Genomic DNA, 24,029 nt, shown 5'->3' with positions numbered 1-24,029 from the left:
AATATAAGATAATCGAAACAAGGACAAAACTGTTACACCACACCACGGATCAGATCTCAGCACAAAATGACCAAGAAATAACCTTTAACCGTCAAGATTATTAACTATGAGCAAAGTAAAATTAGAAAAGAAACATGTGGACAGCACTGAATGCTCATTGTTGCTGCTTAAATAGTAGGTGTAAGGCAGTAGAGATAACAAGACGATTCACGCAGAGCTGTCTGAACACATCAGGACACCACAGGGTGTATTTTTGCATCAGAATGGCCACATACCACAGACAAAAAGAGATGTTCCTGTGCAAATCTTCATCCATTTTTAGAAGATTTGCGTGCAATCACTTCAGGGTCAGTTTCAACAGTGAAAGTTGGTGAGAAGTCACTGATAATGCGTGGAGCAGAAGTGTTGTTGCCACGGTTACTTGTATTTAGCACCTCTGAACAGAGGTTAAACTGTCCACCAGATAAGATATCATCCATATCCGCATTGTATAAAAATGTGTTATTGGATTTTCTCGTTTATATTTAAAGCTCCATTTATTAGTAATTTGACACTGACCCTCAATCAAATGATTAATCCGAAAGGAATCACACATAGTGGCCAAGAGAACTATCACCTACTTATGAAGCAGAGCTCTACAGAGCTTTTTAGCCAATCCTAGCTTATAAAAGCTCCTGCATGGTTTGGTCTCACAGCTCTCACAAACCTATCCAGCCGCTGCAGGCAGCTGTTTTCAGCACATAACACAAAAGAAACCCACTAAAGACCAGACAATTAGCTGACTGAAGACTGAAAAACGTGGAGCGAGCAATTGAAATGTATTTCTCAGGGGTTGCTGAAGACCAGCTAGAGCTCCAAGTGAATGACAGACTCAACATTTGTCACATGGCACCAACACGTTAGCCATAACTACAGTATAAGGTTGTGGCTGTCTGTGTGTCTGTCAGCTTGTTTTGGAGTTCATTTGTGTGTTTCTAGTGGATGAAATTCAGAAAAAAAACATTGTTGTATGATGAGTAAATCTGCCATTTTTTCATCATCATATAACTCTTCCAGTAAGGTGCTGGCTATAGAAATCAGAGGGGGGCAGGAGAGGCCTGCACAGTGAGGACCGTGATGCAGTATTTTAGGATTACAAACATGCTCCCTGGAGGATATCTTTGCTATCTTATAGTGACACATGAACTTGGCTTCATTATTTTCTCTGTGTGTAACTGCATGTTTAGACATATTCTTCATCAGTCCAAAAGTTAATAGCGTACTCTGTCGTGACACACCACCTGGAACACTCCCAAATCTGCTTGTGTGTGTTTGTGGCTTTTTTTCTTTGCATGCGAGCTTCACCATCACGCAGTTGCTTCATGTTCAAACCGAACGCCGCTTTGAGCAAGATCGACTTTGTTCCACTGGAACACTCCCCTCGTGGCAGAGTTGCCATGACGTTCGCTGCTAATATTCACTGTTAATAGTCACAGGATACAACAACTGCATATTGTAACAGGCTGGTTTACATAACATTTGCAAAGCACACAGCTGGTCCCCAGAGCAGGGCGGTAGTTCCACCCTGGAGCCAAACATTTAATCTTTAGCCTCCTGAACAGTCTAAAAACAGCCAGATTGACAGTATGCTCAATCACACAGTATTATGGGGTGTAACTGTACCTCTGTAATTGTAACACTGCTACCTCTGAGGACCGGCAGTGGTGTTTTAGACATTTTTGTCTCGTGAATAATGCAGATGTGTTGAAAACTCTTCTCTCCCCCCAACTGGATGGTTTAGAGAGGGTGTAGACAAGTGAGGAAGGGAGTGTTGGATGAATAATAATACACAGATTACACACTGTTGGGAGTGGAACCAACAAATATGAGCGTGAATGCCGTGAGTTCTCCACACATAACATCAACACACAAGACTTGCTACCACAGACAGTCACGTTGTGGTCTCTGCCGGGTTCAAAGTCCTGGTTCTGGCGTTGTTTATTTGGCAATGGGATAATGGCATAATCCTTTAGCACCGTGTCTAAAGGTTTTCTTTATCCACACATTTTTACAAATGCTATACAATTGGGCCTTGTAACTAGATTTCGTCCAATTGATACAGCTCTTATGTGACGTTCAGATATTACACATTGTTCATGCGTGATTTGTATTATTTTTCAGTAAACCTTAAAGGAGACAAAGTATGTTTGTTTACAGGTTCAGGATTGTATTCAGGGTTACTACTACAATATGTTTCCATGCTTTAGTGCTCAAACACGTGTTTTTTCTCACACTGTCCAGTTCTGCAGCACTGTGTGTTCCCCCTCTATCTGAAACGCTCTCTTCAAGCTCCTGTGTCTCCATGTCCACTGATCGGTCAGCTCACACACACCCGAGCCAGCACCCACTAACAAGCTAACAACCACTTCGCAGCTGTGCTAAATCAAAACAAGGGATATGTTAAGCAAATGTGCGTCTCTGTGACGTAGCATTATGTCACGGGACTACTACCGACGAGGCGTTTCAGGAGCAGTGTTTCCTGTGGGAGAGTGGAACTTCTGTTGGTGCAGACTTTGACCTTTTTTATCGTCTTTTTTATCTAAATGAAACACTGAGCGCAAGGGGAAAAAAAGAAAAACAAAAGCATTATAGGTCTCCTTAAAAATAATTCACGTCTTCCGTGCATGATCAGAATTAGGCCAGCATTCACGACAAGTTCTTCAAAATTTGCCCGCTGTAGTTGACAGAGCTCTTATGGTGGAAAAATGCATCACGTGACATCTGACTGTAAATACCCCCAAATAGAAACAATTAATAAATGAATATATATGGAAAAAATACACAACAGCCTTGCCTCAGGGTCGGGGTCATCCCAGTTTATACAGCTGTGTCATCAGCGATTTTATCAAGACACCTCGAGCAGGTGACAGACACGGACACACAGGCCGGTTTGTGTTTGCCGTCCACAGGCCTGTGTTTCCTCAGAGGCCCAGGATGTGTTGCTGAATGAGAGGAGACGTGTTGAAGCTTGACTTGTGCTGATGCCTCATTCACAGGGTTTCCCTGGGAGGTCTGACGCACACAAACAGGCCCATTCAATACCAGAGGACATGCTCGACAGACGTGATCATCACAGAGCGGCAGGAAATAACAGGCCTGCTGCTGCTGCTGCTGCTGTGCCATTTGTTACGTTTCATCATACGAGGATCTTGTGAGCCTATAGCCCGAGCGAATGGCCCCTTCCATAAACACCGCATGCTACGAGTTTGTTGTCGGTTGCGATCACCTGGTTCACGATGTAAAAATTTGGGCTTCACTTCTACTGACGACCAGAAAAAGAGAAGCCAGTATAATGTCCCGATGCTGCTTCTTGTGTGAAAGTACTTCAAATACATTTGTGCTTATGTGGGAAAAAAACGACAGAATGAGTAAAGAGAAACACGTGTAGAGAGAGAGAGTATGAAGAATAATGAAAATAAATATCTTTTGTTTCATAAGAAAAACTTAAAGATTCATGGTGCAGTTTTGAGGAAAGAACGTTGAAACAGACGAGAAAGATCTTCATTGAATAAACAAACCTTAATGGGCAACACAGTTTCATACTGTTTTACTTTGTTTATATGTGGCGGACCCTGCCACCTTCCTAGCTTCAAACAGTGTTCTGGGGATCTTATTCACATCTGGGAGCAGCTTGATTATTCATTTATGGAAAATATCTGTATTATTACCTCATTACTACTGTAAATATTACAATTCTGAGTTCAGATTTCTACACAGTGCCCCTTTAAAGCATAATATCAGCAGGGGTCCTGCAGCTCAACAAAGGAATATCCAAATTCCTTACATTCCTTCAAACTTTGGTCCAGCTGACATGACTTTTACCAGAAACAGTTCAGTTACTTCTGTGTATTTTCTTTCCACCCAGTCGATTAAAATCCCTTCAGCGCAAAATCCTGAATCAAAGCTAGCAGTGGACAGGTGGGAGCAGCCCTTGAAAAACCCAGCAAGGAACATTGAACTGAGGTTCTGAGAGAGGTGCTGGATTAGCAGACATGCCCATTGTGGTCATGTCAGCAGCTGCCGGGTAGCAGCACGGCCCCCTTGGGGGTTCACGTTCAAAGAAACAAACAAAACGTTTTCACACTTTCACACAACACCCTGATTATTTTAAGAAACTATTAAACGCTCCAATGACCAGCACACTCCCCAAACAGTGGTTTACTCACTGGATGCACAGCCAACGTCTTACAGGCTCAAACATGCCACTGTGGTGCACGTCCAACACACCCAGAGCTTCAAGTCAAAACACATACGCGCCTAACAGTCTGAATAATAACATTTAGGAGACAAAAATACTTCAAAGTGCTCTCCAACACCTTTTTAGAAGAAGTCAGTGAGAGCAGTGGCGCGCTGTAAAGGTAACACCACGAGTATTATATGATGAAGGAAGCAGAAACTTGGAGAGCAGGTGCGACTGACCTGCTTTTCCTCTCAGGCTGCCAACATTTCTTTCCACGCTCTTACCTCTCTCCTTGCTCAAATAATTTCCATTCTGCTGTGTGTATCCCATGGGTAGCCAGACGGACTGAACTCCTAATCGGCACGGCTTCAAACGGGCCCACCTTAATGCCACGCCCCAAGCCTGTGACATAAAACAAATCTGCCCCCACCCCTCTACCTAAACCCTGTCAGCCCCCCCTGGCAGCGTCTCGGAAAAGCTCCAGCCAGCTCTCCCCTCGCGGACATGAGCGGAAAGGTAAGCAGCTTTTGGCTCCGTGTGCTGACATGAACCTGTGGGTGGGGCCAGTGGAGCTAGAGTGCACCGAAAAACACACACACACACACACTGCAGGCATGTGCTGCCTTCAGGAACTTAAACAAGGTGTATATGCTGAATTGTGTCAATCATGAGTGAGCCCTCTCTGGTGATGTGATCATCAGGGGAAGGAAAGAAGAAAGGACTTATTTCTCACTTCTTGCCTTTGAAACAACCTCGGCATCCTCCGTGCTCCTTAAACTTAATCAGGTACTTCTCCTTTGTTTAGCTTCTTGTTTCGGAAAAACACTGACAACTGTGCAAAACCACACCTTACTTATGCAGAACTGACTCACTCCTCAGTCATGTGGACTTGACGGTTGAGAGTAACCGACAATGATGGTGAGGAAAAAAAACAAACGTCCGACACGTCATGTGTAAGGAGTGACACTGAGGAGCCTCACATCTGGACCGTGACGATTTAATCAGTATTCTTTTTGTTTTCACTTTCAAAATGCAGGCAGAAAAAGTGACGCTCATGGTCTGGCTGACTGATGTTTCCTTTTTTTGTATGTGTTTGTGTGTTTATTTGTTTTATATATATGGTTGTGTTACATTCATTTTCTAAGTCTTAGAAAAACAGTCTGTTTTGATCTTCTACTTTTATAAAGGAGATACTGTATATAGTCTTACTTTTTACAGAGCGCGACCCTGGATTTTGGTCACCAATACCAATACCTTGTTACACTGTAGCACTGGAGCAATTCACAGAAATAATCATGTTCTGCTTTATTTTAGAATAAAAACATCACGAAATGAGGTGGTGTTGGGCAGATCAGGTCTCGTGGGTAGAGCAACAGACTCTGACCACTTACGTATTGAGGAAGTGGATCAGATGATTGATTGCGAAAGGTTTTGTTTTGTGACTCTTTTTTAATTTATTGCTGAGGCAGCGATGGCAAAACAATACATTCAGAAATGCTGCCATTTCAGAAGATGTATGATGATGATTTCAAAAAAACAAATATTCATATATTCACACGGGCTCCGAGTTACTTCATTTAACTACGCTGTCCTCAAAAATGAGTCACAGTCTAGAGCCCTGAATATATATTTACAAAAATGTTTTGCACACACCCCCAAATGTGACTATCAACAAAGATATATAGGTAACTGAGGCATTATAGTTAGCATTTATAGTTCAAACCAGGGGTGCAGTTTCCGTTGGAGAGTCAAAACTGAAACTCGTGGGACAAGAGCAAGCAGCTACAGCATTAAGATGCAAAATGGTACGGAAGCCCAGAGAGGCAAGTGAGAGACAGAACACTCTTGCAATCCATTTTCTCAATTGTTCTCTTGTGTTTATGACATAAATATGTGGTAGGAAAAAATGCGTTACCAAGATAATCTTTTAACATTCAAACTATTTCTCTTTTTCACTTGCCTCTCCGGGCTTCCGTAGATCCCATGTTCCCTGAGTTGACTGACTTCCTGCAGTAAGTGTCACTCTGCTTGCCATGTTCAGATTCTAAATCCTATATAATCCCATATATTTAGCTGACGAAACATAACAATTCTCAAAAAACAGACGCATTTTGGGCGAGACTCAACTTTACTATCTAAAATAACATCAGTGCACTGAAACAATTAACTCCACTGGGAAACTGATAATTATAAGTGACTAAAAAGTATCTTATTTCTGTGATATTTGTTCAGTGAAAACGTTCCATATCACCACAAATCGGACAACACATAAACTGATATGATATATCTGTGATAAGTCAATAATGGACAATGCTAGCACCTGACTGATATGCACTGGGCACCACGGTTAAACTTACAGACGTGAATGTGAAATGGTGTGACTGAAATGATACTGGGAAGACCCTAAACATGTTCACGAAAGCAGTCACGGAAAACCGTTAGTGAAAGCTGTCAACAGAGGCCATCAGCACGCAAGAGCGGCCTTTGTTTGGCCTTTGCTTTCCGATGCAGCCATTGTTAAATGAGTCGACACTTCACAATGACTTGAGGTTATTAAACTAAAACTGGAAAATGTATAATTCCCCGATGATCCGAAGAATGACGTGATATTTTTAGCCGCATGTGTTTGTTTTTTTCCTGCAGGTACAGAAACACGCGTTGCAGCAGATTTTGCGACCAAGAGCAGGAAGCCACAAACTTGACTCCTGGTGACTTTTTAATCAGGCTTTTCTGTATTACTATGCATCAGGTTAAATCAATAGAGTTGTTATTTTCCCTGAACCCTTTTACTAATAAAATGAATGTTGCTTTCTATGAATATGACGCAAATTGCCAGACGCTGGGTTTTTGTTCGGCAAGCGGTACACCGTCGGGTACGGAAACAATAAATCTCCATTATGAAATAAGTGCTCACTTATCAGTATCCTTGCACTTTCACTTAAGAATGTGCGGCCCATTCTACAAACACCACCAGGCGATAAGGAGGATAAGTGGTGAATGGAGATGTTAGTGTGTAGGAGCAGGGAGGAGGGGTGGAGTAACGCAGAAGGGGGGGAATGGAGGAGGAGGGTGGCGGTGGGGGTGGGAGTGGGGGGGTCCCTGAGGAAAGACAAAACACAGGACCAGGGCCACAGCTGGTAATTTGGTGAGAGGTCATTCACAGTAAACACAAGCTTTTTAAAGCGGGTCTGGAAAGGCCATTACTTCGTGAGCAGTGTGGGATAGAGAGAGATTAGGGAGAAAAAAAAGAGCGCAGCGACCCTCTGAGAACTTCCCACTTCCTTATGTGTGTCGTTTATTATTCCAGGCAAAACACAAACTTTTTTTTCCCACAGCAGCCTCCAGCAGAGGCCTGGTCAAACTCAAGGTCTCAGAGTGACCATCGTTATGAATTATGATCAATAAAAGCTGGTGACATCCCTCTCTTTCCAATACAGTACCTGTCTGTCACGATCCGCCTCATTTTCATTCTGTGTTATTACTCCCCACGGTGCTCGCTCATGCACTTTTATGTAGTACTAATACCACTACTACTACTAGTGAGCTCCCAGGTCCACTAGCCAGCCAATGAGACTTGAGATTACACCACACAAGGCCCCAAACAGCGGAGGTCACTCTAGTTTGTGAACCAGGATCTGTTGAGGTACATTAGCCTCGCCTTATCTCAGAGCAGCTCAATTATTTCACACCAGACATCGCACTGAAACAAACCGATGGTTCTGCAGTAGACCACATTCACATCGCGACCGTTCGCCTCTGATGACAGCTCAGGGTGGGAAGGTCAAATGTCATATGTAGGGAGTCTGAGAAGTAGGACATTGATCCATAATTCAGTGTAAAACACTATATTTGATAACCCCTCAACTACTGTTAGGAGCTAACGCCAGCATTTAGTTGCTATGGTTTGATAGTGTTATGAAAGGAAAGTCATTAGTTAATTCTAAAATATCAACAAATGTCTGGGACTCATTTTTTTTATATTCTTCGCTAATGGTTTTTAAAAATAAGCTGTTTTTTTTTTTTTTCTTTTAGCCTAGTCCGAAAGTGTTGGCAGTTAACCTTCCCGCAAACCGCCAGTGTTTCCCACACATATGGGTTTTTTTTAATTTGTTTTTTTTTTTTGTTACTCTACTTGGTTTCATTATCCGTCAAAGAGAATGATGCCATCCACGATCTATTAACTAGTGGACAATCTGCCATCACAGAGGCCGTGCCAAAAATACAAATTTAATCGGTGTAACTTTCTATACCTAAATTGATCGTTCAAGTTGTTGTATGTATAGTTTTGACCCAGCAGATTTGGCGATATTTTCAGAAGACCTATGATGAATTGAACCAAACTTCACAAATGTTTTTTGTGTCCAAGTGTTCCACTCGTTCCAGCACAGGAAAATGAGAGTTCAATCATTAGAACTCAAGACTGCCATGATACACATGTTCTTTATCAGTGTATGTGCACTTCTGACCACGTCTATATGTTGCCAACATTTATTCTGGCGACTAGGTTGGTTGCTTTATCTTAAAACATGGTCCGCTGCGCTTCAGTATTTTCACTATCCATTGTCCTTTTGGTTGCGGATAAATCAGGAAGCTGTAACATGAGGATTTGGCAGATTTGCTTCATACAACATTTTCTTTTTGATAACAGCAATTATCAGCATTGAGCCTCCCACCGTGAGTGCCCCATCATAGAAAAATGGCTGAGGAAAGAGCACAATGTGCGCTTCTTTGAATTAAGTAACGAAAAAAGGTGAACTCAGAGTTTAGTTTGGGTTTTATCAGTCATTCCCTTCCAGACACGCACAAAAAGCCCTACTGATCATGAACACCACATGGAGAGAGAAAAGATAAGGTAATTATCACTCCATCCTCCCGTGACTTGACTAAATGTGTGCTTTTTTTTTTTTTTTTTTAAAGCGAGACCAACGTTTTGATAAAATAACTCAGTGAGAAAGAAAGCTCCCCCTAGAGTCATAATTATAACTGTCACACTGCATCCTTTCATGTCAAACAATGCGTCATTGTCTGCAGCGGGGCATCTTTCAAAAGGCACGCCAGCATGCTTTCCCTCTCCGGCTGATCACATGAACTGAGGTTTGGGTTTGCACACAGTCACTCTGGACTGAAACAGGCACATTCTGTGTCTTACTTCACTGCTAATAGTGTAAACAGAATATTCAGTGTTGCACAACCTGCCAGCTTAATTTCATCTGAATGTCACTGAGGGTTACACCCTTTCTCACATACAATCTCGCTGAGGCAAGAACCAAATGACTGTTCTGATTTCTCTCTCGGCTTTTGCACCTTTTCTTCATCTTGCTCACTGAAAAAAAACAAACCTAAAATTTGGCCTGTTCAAAACATTTATTATCCTGAGACAAGTTTTATGTACTTCTGTTTTTCTGTAACTAGAATGTCAGCAAAAAGCAGCAGTACATTTTCATTCACAGCATTTAGCAGGCGCTTTTGTCCAAAGCGACTTACAGTAATTCATACATTCACACACTGATGGCGGTGGCTGCCATGCAAGGTGCTGACCAGCACAATCAGGAGCAGTTTTGGGGTTCAGTATCTTGCCCAAGGACACTTCAACACGCAGACCAGGGGAATTGAACCAGCAGCCTTATGAGAGACAAGACGCTTGCTCTACCCGAGATGAAGCCACCCCACATTTTAGTATGAAAACTGATATTATCAAAAGAAAGAAGAAGAAAAAACTTCATCATTATTATTATTATTATCATGTCTATGCACTATGTGACAAAGATATTTTTACTGAAGTAAGCATGCTACCCAGCTAGCTACGGCCTCTCCCAGTCCAAAACTGGTGACAAGCTGCCAACCATTTGTTTTGAATGTGGATGAACAGGTGGTCAATTCTTACATATGGCACCTTTAATGAAACACAACTGGAACAGAGGCATAAAGACGCTCTGCTTGCTTTTCGTGCTAATGTGCACTGTTAGTTTGGCCATCCTCACAGGAAGTGCTGGCTAAGTACAGCGAGTCAGTTTAATGTCAGTCTGATATTCAGCACATTTCAAGACAGAAACGTGAGCCCCAGTGTGCAGAATTCACAAACAAGTGGGTGCATATAACAATATGAACATAATGAACATGTGCACAGTGGTGGTGCCATCTAGAGATCTATCTCAAGGTGTGCAAGTGTTTCATACCTGCCCTCTGTTGCCCTAATATTGGTTTAGGCTTAGATTAATGATTTGCCATTGGTTGAATAAATGCGAGTGGGCTTGTCAGACCTGTGGTGATGTCAACCTGTGACTTTTGGATAAACATCTCATCTAAACAAGACAAACACTGATAACGAGGGTCAAGCAAATCACGGCAATTTGTCCCTTCTGTCGCACACAACGCTTGAATGTTATCGCAGATAAAGTAAAAGTTCCCATTGAGGGCGCACAAAGGGCTAATTCATTTGAGGTCATTCCGAATGTTACACAGGCGGAGAGTGGGAGGCATCCAACTGTTATGCCCTGGAAGAGGGAATAAGAGACACAAAGAGGGGCCGAGACTTCCAGGCTGTTGAGCCAGGCAGGATCAGCGCAGCAAATCCTGCTAAATCAGCGGCTGTGCACAACATTTAATATGATACAAATACATATTCATAACGGAGACCAAAAGATAAAATCCCACGTGATAACCAACAAAACTGGTTCAGGATGTTCATAACTGTCCGGTGAGAAGTATTCGCCGGTATTTACGGTCAGTGCGTTGGCTCCAGTGTGCTCACAAAGACGACCCATTGTTAGCCGTTTAGTCTGTTTCAGCCCTGTGAGGCAGAAAGAGATAAAACGTCAGTATTCAAAAGACACTCCAGCTCACTGCCAGGACCAGCTCGCTGAGCCTTAATGCTGATTTTCCTCCCGTTTTATTACACCTAGTGGGTGGAGATCTGTGAATGACGCCCTTTATCTTTTGCCTTTTGAGCGCAGGAGATCTGAGTGGGCTTCCTGAGGGCAGCATGCTTTAGACTAATGATATATTTTCCTGAGCGGACAAAGCCTGGCTGTCTCTGGGGATAGTCGTGAGGAGAAAGCGCTGCATTAGGCTGCGGGCACACAAACGCGAAACGCACACAGGGCTCAGTTTGCTAGTTTGTAGTTCCAGTTTGAGGGGGTCAACAACACACTCGTCTTTGCTCTTGGATGTCAAGATGAGGATTTGCCTCTCCGCTGGATGCAAATGTTTTTGTTGCCCCTTTGCTAGCATAAAATAGAAGTGAACCGAGGGGTTAAAATGTATTTAGCTTATGCGTGACGGTATTCATTAACTCAGTGTGGCTGCAACTAACAATTCATTAAAGGATCATTTAAGGTGGAATATGTAAGACATTTGCTTAAAACGTTAAAAAATCTAGATTATCCATTAAATATCTATTTAAGTTAGCATACCAGCTAGCCTCTATTCATTTCGTATGGCACCAACACTCCAAGCTCCTCGTTCAGACACAGTCAGCTAAGACGACCGCTAGCTGCTCTGTTAACAGCAGTTAGCTGTGTGTTTGCTGCTCTTTGCAGCCATGTTTGGAATTGTTTTCCAGTATGACTTCGACAGATGGTGGGAATTCTAACATATTGCTCTTTTAATCAATTCATCTTTTAGTCCATAAAATGTCAAAAAACTGTAGAGATCAATTTATCAGTTGTCAACTGTTAAAGTACTTCAAATTTTCACCTTTTATACACCAAATAACCAATATCAACCATACCTCATAAAAGAATTGAGAAAAAAAAATCAGCATATTAATATAAAATTAAAACAATTGTAGGTTGCAGACCTAAAAATCAGCCCGGTCACCAGGATTTAATGTTAGCAGTTTGCGTTTCTGCAAAACCCACAGTAACGTCCAAGGTTGACTCGTGTTCCAAATGTGGCGTATCACGATCACATTATCTGCTTATTAGCCACCTGTCGCAGCATGAGGTGGAGGGGGAGGCCGGCGGCATTATTACATCCAACAAGGCTGCCGAACAGACGAGTTTAAGTCATACAAACACTCTGCCGTTTTTTTGTGGCGACCAAAACTGGACTTCAAACCATCTCCATGCGTGATCGTGGCAGCCTAAACAGGTATTTTAAACCAGACCATGATGCTTTCCCAAACCTAACCCTAAGCGGGTTTTTCTTCGCCTAAACGTAAGGAGAGCATAAGCACAGCATTCTGAGGAGAGAAATAAAATGATTAACTGGAAAACACAAAGACTCTTCATTAACTCTCCTGAACGGCCAAGACAAACCCTCACACTGAAGAAGGTGAAACCGGCAGATCTGTGACATTTCTAATTGACTGATCTTGGCAGCTCTGGTGCTGGATCTTGATCCGTCCCATCTTAGGTGTTGACAGACTAAACGTATAGTTGTCCAGCGTTAATGCGCTTGACTGTCGCCGAGTTTCAACACTCGCTCCGAGCGTCTACGTCTCACCCGTCTCACTCCTGCCACGGGTTTTTTCTTCTGCAGACTCGTGTGAGCAGCTGTGCCCTTGGACTGCGCCTGCATGTGGGGAAACAGCTGTGGGGATTCACAATACCTTAACTAATTCCACATTCTGCCCTGAGGAGAGCCAGCCATGTGAGATCATGGTTTAAAGGTGTGTCCAATTAGCGCCGGGGCCATGCAGCTCCACGCAGCTCCACGCAGCTCGCTGTTTAAGATTGAATATGAATAAATGGTTACGCCTCTTGGAGAACTGCAATTAAAAGCCACAGTTAAAACCATTTTATTAGGGACTTCTTTGTGTTAAATACTTCTACCGTCTGTCTGGCTTTGTATGTGTGTGTGTGCATGTGTGTCTGTGTGTTTGTCCTATAACAGCCAGCCCAGTGATTCTGGGAGGAGGGTCAGTATTTGGATAACAAATGTAGCGTATCTTTTGGGGGTCACGTGAAATCTCCGACTGTGTTTGAAAAAGAAAAAAAAAAAAAAAAGAAAAGTGAGATTCATTGGCAAATTTAAGAAGCCACAAACGAGAGCGAGAACCCCACACACGTGCACACATACACACAAATACACCCCGGCAGCTTATGGAGGAGTGCGGTTAACTTTTCCAAATAAGAGTCAAACCGCAGAGAGATTTAGATAGTCTGCTGCTCTCCGCCGCCAGCGAGCGTGGCGGTGCTCCCAGATTACACAATGCCTTCTGAAGTATGACCACAAGTCACACCATGAGAGGCGGTTTTTTTGTTTTGTTTTTTTTTCTCCCCCCTCCTTTAAGATGACTGTATATGATGGGCCTGAACGCTATTTTTAAGCAGGGCTGGACTGGAAACTTTGCACAGAGGATTTGGAAAGAAAGCATATGTTCAGAATTCTCCGTCTCACCTCCAATTTGAATCTCAAAAATCTCGGCACATCTCCGACGAAATGCCAAAGGAGTGAAGAAGAAGAAAAGCTCTGGAAACTCACTCCCCCCCCTTTTTTTTTAATGATTCCAACCACTGGAATACAAGCAGCTGACATCATCTCCAAGTCCCTGAACCAAAACTGATGGGAAATTCCATCATGTCATATTCCTCGCAGCACTTTTTTCTTCTTCTTTTTTTTGCCTTTACCGTGATTTACTTTGACTTGTTGGACATGACGAATCAGTATTTTATAGAATTTCACTTTCGAGGCCCGTCAAACGCACACATTTCCACAAGGAAAAAAAAAAAAGCACAACCAGTGGGCTCGTCGCTGGAGACAGAGGATGCAGAGTGTTTTGCCTGCAGAATACTTCCCATGACCTCTACATATGGTCAAGGCGATTTCTCAGTAAAACTCGGGAGAGGGCAGGAAATGAGGCGAGTTCAAAGGTTGAAGCGTCTGCAACAACTGGGATGCACTGGGTGAAAGGAATGTTGCTTGAAAGTTGGTTTAATGCAGATGCATCATTTTAAAAAGGCTGCCACTGAACTGGAAGGCAGCTGGTTTCTAAAAATCGCTGTTGTCAGCACTGCAATACTGGAGGGGCACTATGTAGAAATTAAAACTCTGAATTTTAATATTTACAAAATTAATGAGGCAATAATACAAACTCAGAGATATGTTTGTTTTTCCATAACTGGATAAACAAGCTGTTCTCAGAGGAAAATAAGGTCCCCAGAACACAGTTTGAAAGGTGGCAGGGTCCGCCACATATACACAAAGTCAAACAGTGTGAAACAGAGTTTTCCTTTAAGGCCAGTTTGTTTATTCAGTCATGAAAACTAAGTTTATTTAGTTTGTTTGGACATAAAATATCCATCAATTCATTGTTTCTACCGATAAAAATGTCCTCACCAAAACTACATAGTGCATCTTTAAAGGTGCACGATGTAAGAACTTTGATCGTGTTGAATTTATTCTCTAAACAAACAGGGGGCAGCGTATCACCAGAATCACCACTGCTGTTAACAGTAGCTAATGATAGCTTGTTAGCTCAGTTAGCTGTGCAGCTTGTAGTTCAGGCTGAAAGCTCAGAGTGCCAGGGGATTGCTGAGCTAGCATGGGGGGGTTTTAGACCCGGAAGGGCTGAGGCTAGCTGGTTAGCATGCTTATTTCAGTCGATATCCCTGAAACACAACACAAAGACATCGCAGAGTGAACTTCTTCACAATCTATTCATAAAGCTTTTGACCAAAACGTTAACCTTTAATCGATCATGGGTGGAGAAACTCAATACTGGTGGCGTTTTTCCATACAATGGTGTCAGGAACACGGAGATTTGGTCAGTTCAAAATTTTGAAAAAATCTTTAAAGGTGCACTGAGTAGTTTTGAGGAAGACATTTTAATCAGATGAGCAAAGTAAACAAACACTTTGTTTTCATGACTGAATAAGCAAACTGACTTTCAAGGACAACACAGTTTCATACTGTTTTACTTTGTTGACATCTGGCGGACCCCGCCACCTTCCAAGCTTCACACAGCATCCTGCGGACGATATTTTCCTCCAGACTTTCCTCCATTTACCAGAGTTTGTATTATTACCTCATTAATATTGCAAATACTAACATTCCAAGTTTGAATTTCTTCACCAAAAAAACACACACACAGTGCCCCTTTAATTTCCAGCTGGAAGCTCTAGGTTCTGCTCTGACGGGGAGCAGAAGATGCACAGACTTGACAGCTGATAATCCAGATGACAGATGCACATACCTCAGACCAGAGCTCCGTGGATGGGGCAGGGATCCGCGGTCGTCCATGACTAAACTCATCGGTTTAACAAACTCCCTCGGACTGGTCCAACAAAAACAAACACAACAGTTCATCTTCAACACGTTGCATGCTCCAACATTGTGCAGGCTGCTTTAACCTGCTGCTTTTCAAGTGATGCAAACTGGCAAATACTGAAATATGGGCGAATCCCAGATGAGGTCATCAGTTTTTCGGTCATATGAACCGGGTTTTTTTTTCGGTTTTTTTTTTCTTCTCTTCTCTTCTTCCCCTCTTCAAAGACTCGGCGATGAAAAGTGTTTACAAATCGTGTCTTACCATAAATGTGGGTGTTTTTCGACGCAGATGTCAGCTTCCATCAGTCTTCAGAAAAGAGGCGACGCTGGTTTACAGACTCCCACGAACAGCTGTTTGGACGCACGATCCATAATTCCGCTCCGGTGTCCCGCCGCGTCCTGCGCCTTTTAAGCAAACCATCCCAGTGTGGTGAAACCCCGTCTCTCCTGCTCTCCGGAAGCCGCGCGGTGACACATATCTAAATCATTTCGCCCCTGACGCCGCGGACAACTCTGCCAACTTCTTCTCTCAGAGGACGCTGCATCGCTTCCCCCCTCCCCTGGAGTGGGGCGTCCCCTCAGATCCAGTCCACCTTCCCTCCTGGATCCTCAGGAGGGCACCGAACGGCCCCGCGTCCCAGATCACATCTCAGGCGAGGACACGCAACGCAACCACGCCTTCATAAACAACACAGGCAGATCCATTTTTAGTTTGGAAATGAGCTGTATATGGAGGGATAACAAAAAAAACATCAGCCTTGTTGTTTTGTTCTTCCTTGAAATAAATGCTGAGTGTGTCTGCAGTGACGCCCTGTGGCTGCACGTGGAAATGAGCCAGTCCACTTCTGTCTGGTGCGAATAATCAGGAATGACAAATGTCAAGAAGTGTTCAGGCCCTTTAGGTGAAGTAGAAGTATTAATGCCACACTGTAAAAACACTTAAGTAAAAGCATGTACGTACAATCAGGGGAAATGCTTTTAAAGTATTAGAAATAAAAGTTCTCCATGGAGAAAAATGTAAAGTAACAAGCAATTACAGCTGGTAAAACACAAGTACCTTGTGTTTTTTTCTTATTATTTTTACTTCAGTACAGTACTTGAGTTAATGTACTCAGTTACATCCCCCACCTCACTACAGCATCCATCAGTGGTGGAGATCAACAAGGCCTGGCTGTTGTCAGTTAAATGTGCTCAGAGAATCAAAAGTACCCATGATGCAGTACAGCGGTCCCCATTAGTGTTTAACTATTATATAAGGTGTGATTTGATTAATATCACTGCTGCATTAATGTGTTTGTTTTACTCGACTGCTGTATGTGTTTTCAGCTTGACTCTGCACACTGTGAGGTAGTTTAAACTGCAGCATCACAAGATATGTTTGTGGCGTCAGTATCATGTGAGCGCCACAGATTTCCAGGGGGTGAAGTCTTCGTGTTGTCAGAAGAGCTTTGCCGCAACGCATTTTCCAGCTGATCCAGGCGGGTTTTAAAATAGTTTATTTCGTCTCAGAAGGAGGAGGATTCTCTCACCTCGGGAATGAAAACTTAATCCGTCAATTTAACACAAACATTGAAAATCAGCACATCTGGAGATACAAATAAGGTATGAACGCAAAAGTAACCAGTGACTAAAGCTGTCAGACACAGTTGGTGGAGTGGAAGGTACAATATTTCTCTCTCTCAGATATGGTGGAATGAAAGTTTAAAGCTGCGTAAGATGGAAACAGTCAAGTAAAATACAAGTACCTGGAATCTGCATTTTGGTTTGGTGCTGAGTAAATATATTGCATTACAGTCCACCACTCTCTCAAAGGTTTTGATATCTGGAGAGTCAAGTCCTGCCACTCCAAACTCAATAAGACATTTATCGCTTTGTGCACGGGGACACCGTCATGCTGACAGGACAAAATATCTTCTCCGATCTATCTGTCGCCACAAAGTTGGAAACATACTATTTTCCAAAAATATCACTGCATCGTGTAACATTAAGATTTCCCTTAATTAAAAGCTAATATGAGTACAGCCTGAGGGAGGACTGGGTGATATGGCTTTAAAAATACAATACACCATTTAAATATATGTACCTTAATATTTTTAAATCAAATCAAATATCACAGTGTTTTTGACCAAATACCTCCTTATCAATATTGTAATAATATACATTTTTGATAAATAAGCGTCACTAATGTGGATATAATGACTAAGTGGTTAAAGGCGCAGCTTAGAACAAGTGGAACAGCCTGGTAAGCTGAGGAAATGGCATCACTTTACTGTAATGCAGCCTTTAAATCCAGGCAAACACCTCACTTACGCCATATCATGATATAACTATATCCAAATACAACATACAGTACAGTTCCATATCACAACAGTGATATACAATAGAAGATTGAAAACTGTTCATTTCATTCGGGTGGTACAGTGGCAGAGACGTTGGCGTCCGCACAGTAGAACATCTCTGCGCCGTGCGAACAGTCTTGGGGGTAGAGGCTGGTCATGATCAGACCGGTGATCATGACAAACAAGCCGACGGATATCAGGACGGCCGATATCAAGTTTTCCCCCTGGAACCAGCGGCCGGTGGAGAGCTTGAGGAAGCACGCGGACGGGATGATGAAGATCAGAGGTGTGGCGCTCAGAACGCCCTGGAGGGCAGAAGAAAACACCACACATGATAATTCTTAATAAATGATGAAACACAGGCTCTGCTGGTGCCGAGCGCCTGAACTGATAGGACTTACATTCAGCTCCAGGACAACTCCCAGGCAGTCGAAGGCCAGAGACATCGACGTGCAGACTGCGACTATGAGCAGCGTCATGGCCACATGTTCAGTTTTTGAAAGATCCCTCTTGCAAATGACGTTGGATAGCACCTGAGAGGATCAACACAACATGAATGAATATGTGCATTTTCAGCAAAAAAATCTGTATTAGATGAATTAGTACTGAAAGCTTCATTGTGTTTATTTCGTTACAGAACCTCAAAAGCACAAACCCCTTCAAATACCACTCTCCCTCACACGTGTAGCCATTTAGCTGTTAACCTCTCTGGCTGATGTACGAGGGAAAGTATCACTTTACCTCTCGTGTAACAAAACACTCCAGTGGAAATGTGGTTATTATGCTGAGGCCAAAACAGAAGCGTCCGAATGTCGCCAGGTTATCATTTCTGCAGTAGTTCTCGAATATGTCCCCTGAAAAATGGGGAAATATGAGACCACAAAAAGGCATATTTCTTCATATTGCAAAAACAAATGTGAGGCATGTGGTTCAATTGCTACCTTGTGTGTAGCCAGTGAAGGTGGTGTAGCCGGCGACAGCGAATGCAGCGCTGATTATCAGTGCGGAGCCGACAGACACGTGAGTGACCCGAGACCAGTTGGCTAGCGTGGGCTGCCGCAGGGAGCCGTAGATCAGAAAGCTGTTGTGGTGGCAAATAAAGGCTAAAGAGCCAAAGAAGGGCCGAAGATATAGAAGAAATACAGCAGAATGAACCTTTTACACACACAAATAGCTGTCTCATTTGTAGTTCTCTTGCTGGATTTAACGTTAAACTGGGCGTATCCGCCTCCTGTAAGACACAGAGACTGCCTGTCTGAGCTCTGGCTGAATAACACTGCATTTCCTAAGAGCATCCGCATTTAAATGGCCTCCTTTGCAACAGCAGTAGCTATTATCATCAAGGCTCTTGATGCAAGGCCATAATTTCCACCACAATGTGTGTAAAGGCGGACTAAACAACACACCGGAGAGTCTCACTCAGACTCTCAACAGATATTCTTTGAGATGCTCTGCAGTGATTTACCAAAGGCAAAGAAATAGTTCAACAGTGTGCCAACAAATTAAAATAGCCCCATTTAAGCTGGATTTCATGTCTCACACGTTCAGCAGGCGACATTGTGCACTGAAGCTGCATGTTTCGGCTAGTTGAAAGGATTCGTTTTAGTGGTATCAATTTAAAGCTGCGTCGATTGATCTCTGGTCACTAGGGGGCAGAAAAACTCCACAACAAGCTGACAGGCACCTGACATTCTCTCAATTGAAGTTCATATTGATGACATTGTTATGAAAATAATTAACGTACAGAGCTTGTGTGAAAGTTCAGAATAAACACCTGTTTCCTAAAAGTATTATTGTGATCAGGAACTGATCATTTCAAAAATGTTTGTCAGATGATAGTTTTGTTTATCTCTGTGTAAGACAGAGGCTGTGGCTCAGTAGGTAGAGCAGGTTGTCTAGTAATCGGAAGGTTGCTGGTTCAAAACCTGGCTCCTGGCAGCTGCGTACTGACGTGTCCTTGAGCAAGATACTGAACCCCAAATTGCTCCTGATGAGCAATTGGTGCCTTGCATGGTCACCATCTGTGTGTATGAATATGGCATGTATTTTTAAGCACTTTGAGCGGTCAGTAGACTGGAAAAATGCAAGACCATTTAAGACGATTGGTTCTAGGCAATAGTAAAAACGTTGTTGGTATCTGTGTTTCATCAGTGATCAACAGTCTTGCTAGTTGTTTTTTACGGGGGAAAAAAAAAATAGGGTTAGCAACAATAGCTAGCATTAGAAACCATGATGTTAGCTAGCTAGCATTAGAAACCTTGATGTTAGCTAGCTAGCATTAGCACTGTGAGGTAGCACAACAAAATGGCAACCACTTGAGGGGGCAGGTGACTTGGACAACAGTGGTGTTGTGACGTGAATGCAGTGGAATGTCACATTTAGTTGCTGAAGGTCGTCAATAACCCCCCATCAGCATCAGCATCATGAAGACAGACTCACCAAAAGACATTATACCCGCTGCCTGGACTGCATTCCACTTCGCAAAAGCCCATGCATTCTCTGTAGGGACGCTAGAGAATGCAACTCACATTAGGGTGATTAAGAACAGCATATTCGTGTGTATTCACTTGAAGAAAATAGCCCCGCGGTTTACACAGGAACATTTATATTAGCAAACTGCAGGATATTCATTCATACATTTGGGGTCCAAACGTAGCTGCTCTGATGATTACAATGATGAGGATGGTGAGTGTCAGCACCATTGACAGGAAGGACACCTGGTAACACACACGGACGTTTTACAGGCAGCTTTAAAACCACTGAATGACACTGACAGGCGTGTAGTAATCAGGCTTACCTTCCCAAGTCTCTCTATGTTCCGGTACAGCGAGAGAGGCAGCGTGAAGGCGACGGTCGTGAGCAGGATCACAAAGTGGCGCTCTGCGAGTATGTGATCCGGACCAACTGCAGACACAGAACAACATAAACTGTAACTGAGTCAGGCACACGTGTTGTTGTCTGGCTTTAATCTGAGGTGGAATAAACTATACAGAATGCAACGTACCTCCTGGTATTCTCTGAAACACTTTGGTCAGCGTGTCACCGGTTGTGATGTTGTAGCTGATCATAGCTGACGGAGAAAACAGAGGTGAAGCAGCGTTTCAGTGTCTGCAGTGTTATTTAGACTAAATGGCGCAAAATGTGAGAATATGTCACTAATCAGATCTATTCTCCAAACAAATAGGCGGCAGCACATCACCAGAGTAACTTCTAGCTGCTGCTGTCTGTGGCTGCCATTAGCCAGTTAGCTCAGTTAGCCGTGCAGCTAGTGATACAGACTGGCAGCCATGAGTGGTTTTATGAAAAAGGGTGGGTAAGAGCTAGCTGCTTAGCATGCTAACTAACATATCTCTCCAACACAACACACATTAGACGTCTTTAATGACATAAAAGCTCTTATTTTCTTCACAGACAGTTGTTGATATTCATACATATTGCACCTTTAGCAAAACATTTTTTTAAAAGTGCACAACAGAGCACAAAATATTAAATAGAATAAATACAAATATTTGTTATACAGTCATATAATAGCTCACTTTATGTTGAAATACTTGCATACTTTAAACAGCTCACCAATAAATGGATAAAGGAACTGCAGTCCAGATAAAATCAGAAATCCAGGGAAGCCGAACGTGCTCTGCACCAGCGACTGGTAACTGTTTGTCCCTGACAGGTTGCCTCCTTTAATTAGCAGGATTATGGAGTAGTCTGCCATGAAACGCAAAACATGATGTCACTGACTTGTTCCTCTCATGAATTTTATGTTTCCATAATCGAGATAACACCTTCAGTGATCCCACCTGTGATGAAGGCAACAACTATCAGGAGCAGAAGGCCCAGGGGCAGCCCTGCCTGGTTCAACGCGTACGGTAAACCTGGTTGAACAGAGAAAAATGGGGACATATGGATATGGATTTGTATTTAAACAAAAAAACTAAAATTGCTCCACACAGCTCGTTTGGAGGAAGGCTCTGAACCCCAAATTGCTCCTGATGAGCAGGTTGGCACCTTGAATGGCAGCTTCTGCCATCAGTGTCTGAACGTGTGTGTGAATGGGTGAATGGATGAATGTGACATAATGTTGTAAAGTGCTTTGAGTGGTCAGTAGATTAAGTCTGTTTACTGTTCCATTTAGGAGAATGGCTCACAATGTTGAAGCTCCAAAGAAAGTTTTGTGGACAACAAAACTTTCCAACAGCATAGGGGGAGAAAAGGATGAAGAAAGTTTGGTTTTGGGGTGAACTTAACCTTGAAAGGTATATCAAACATCTCAAGGAAGCACAATGGTAACAGAGTTAAGTTCATGCTACAGACAGAAGAGGATACATTCTTTCTGCATTTGCTGCCCAGATTCAGGAAAATCATACTGAAGGTTTGAAAAAAAAAACCCTCAATCATTTCAGATAGCAAAAAGAAGAACAATCTTAAATTGTTGCTCCCTGCTGCTCCTCGGCCTTGTTTGTTACTGAATCATGACTGAGGCAGTTTGTGAGGAGGAAAGGGTTAAAGGGGAGAAATGGGGGCACCAGGCGCTAGTCATATGATACAGAGGGTTTACTGCTGCAGGGCTTCACTGGTGTGAAAGCTTCAGCTTGTTGCACCAAAACCAGCCACTTACCATTTCACATAAAGAGGTCTGACATGCTGTAGTTCACCATCCATATAATCATCTGCATGTCATTTCATTTTAGGGTTTATTTTGTGTGTGTGTGTGTGTGTGTGTGTGTGTGTGTGTGTGTGCGCGCGCGCGCGCGCGCACTGTTTGAATTACTGTTTGAATTGTGAAGTGAGTTCATACCTATAATTCCAGATCCTATGATGGAGTTGATGAAATTGAAAGAGGCAGATATCATAGAGCCTCCCCGCTCTCCTGCTGCCTTCTGTGGAGGGATTAATGTGCTCCCTTCTCCGTTGTTTAGCTGCAAAACGAGAACACAAAGAAGTTACTGAAAAACAAAAACAACAGCACCAAAACGCTATGAATCTGCGTGTCCCGCCACTACAGCAGCATCATTTCTGCGACCTACCTGCTGAGCCATCCTGAGCACCTGCTGGTCGCTGGATCGGTTCGTCTTGTGTCCAACCCTCCTCGGTGTGTTTGACCTCACATTTCGGCGGCGTGACTGAATCAGAGAAGAAGTTTGTGAGAAGTGTGTCAATTTTACTAAAAGCCTTGAAACATCTCAACAGCGCCGCTGGTCGGCCACTGGCCTGAACTCAGGGGTTAAATGCGGCCGGAGCTCTGATCCACTCCGCCTTAAAGCGTCTCCCTCAGTTTCACAGCTCTGTCGAGTCTGCATCCCACTTTTGGCTCCAAACATCCGGTTTCATTCACTGACACGCACTGAACAACCACACACCGTTTATAACGCGCCCCTGTTCTTTGACTTTGTTGAACAGGGTCTCCAAATCTCCAAAAAGGGGCTGTGCGTAATTTACGCACGTGGTGTCGTTATTTAAATCTTTTTCTTTTCTTTTCTTTTCTTTTTTTTTGTACGCATGAACAGGAAATTTCCGCGTTCTGTTAACGCCCCCGAAATTGATTTAAAGGGTCGCTCCACTCAAATTTACCCATTCATTTTCAAATCAATCCGATGTATTTATTTCACCTTGAAAAAAAAAAGAAAGAAACATGGTGGAACGTGTCTTCACTGTCAACGGTGAGGCGATTACCACAAAGTTAACATACAGGATGAATGATGAACATGTTATTGGAGGAAATGGAGATAGGAAAAATACAAACAATGATGTCGAAAGTAGATAATAACTAAGTAAACACATTCTGTGTGGGATTGTGTGAGTTCACAGTTAAAGGGGATGTGATATATGGTGGAAGCACCTGTATTAGAGATTAATACATTAATTAAAAAACTGTTCTGGTACCTTCTCACAGCCAAAGATGGCCGACCTGCCCTCTGCTAGTAAATGCAATGTTGGATGCTACAGGGATCAGCAGTTAGGAATCTTAGGGCCGAGTGGTTTACAATAAATCACAAAGCAAAGCTACACAGAAGTGATTGAATAAAAGCACTTCTCCCTTGTGGTATGAAATGTCAACTCCATCAACTACAGTGGAGTTGGATTAAATTTAATTCATGGTGCGGCATTCAGACAAATGACATTTGGAAAATCCAGCATCAGTGTCACTGATGCTCTGGGCGAAGAGCATCCACGCCACACAATGTCTCCTGAGGAAATGACACCAAAGCTCAGTGGACAAGCTGCTGCCCCTCCACACAAAGCACACTGTAACCCCGAGT

The 24,029-nt window shown here is 43.0% G+C and overlaps 2 protein-coding genes across 6 annotated transcripts in view; both read right to left on the bottom strand.

Moving 5' to 3' along the window:
* Positions 1–16,391, bottom strand: part of cobll1b (cordon-bleu WH2 repeat protein-like 1b) — a 30,959-nt gene extending 14,568 nt beyond the window's left edge. Inside the window, exons 1-2 of one of the 5 annotated variants that reach the window (XM_037110394.1) lie at positions 15,693–16,391; positions 15,357–15,437 (exon numbers count right to left, since the gene is read on the bottom strand). In XM_037110394.1, the coding sequence (XP_036966289.1) occupies positions 15,357–15,437; positions 15,693–15,733 (122 nt within the window). In that variant the 5' untranslated portion in view covers positions 15,734–16,391. Of the gene's footprint in view, positions 1–275; positions 409–4,503; positions 4,647–15,356; positions 15,438–15,692 lie in introns of those variants that run through there. The other 4 variants (XM_037110393.1, XM_037110395.1, XM_037110397.1 and 1 more) reach the window with 4 other exon arrangements.
* Positions 16,392–16,693: 302 nt separating this feature from the next.
* slc38a11 (solute carrier family 38 member 11) lies at positions 16,694–23,154 on the bottom strand. The gene is made up of 12 exons (XM_037109735.1): positions 22,797–23,154; positions 22,568–22,688; positions 21,570–21,644; positions 21,343–21,477; positions 20,774–20,839; positions 20,567–20,673; positions 20,407–20,486; positions 20,209–20,279; positions 18,711–18,872; positions 18,511–18,623; positions 18,171–18,302; positions 16,694–18,074 (listed from the first exon to the last, which is right to left on the bottom strand). The coding sequence occupies exons 1-12, from the start codon at positions 22,806–22,808 to the stop codon at positions 17,835–17,837; spliced, it is 1,314 nt and encodes a 437-aa protein (XP_036965630.1). The 5' UTR covers positions 22,809–23,154; the 3' UTR covers positions 16,694–17,834.
* Between the last annotated feature and the right edge of the window lie 875 nt (positions 23,155–24,029).

The sequence above is a fragment of the Acanthopagrus latus genome, chromosome 9 (assembly GCF_904848185.1).
Source record: "Acanthopagrus latus isolate v.2019 chromosome 9, fAcaLat1.1, whole genome shotgun sequence".
Classification (NCBI taxonomy): domain Eukaryota; kingdom Metazoa; phylum Chordata; class Actinopteri; order Spariformes; family Sparidae; genus Acanthopagrus; species Acanthopagrus latus.
This window is presented reverse-complemented; position numbering and strand designations above follow the sequence as displayed.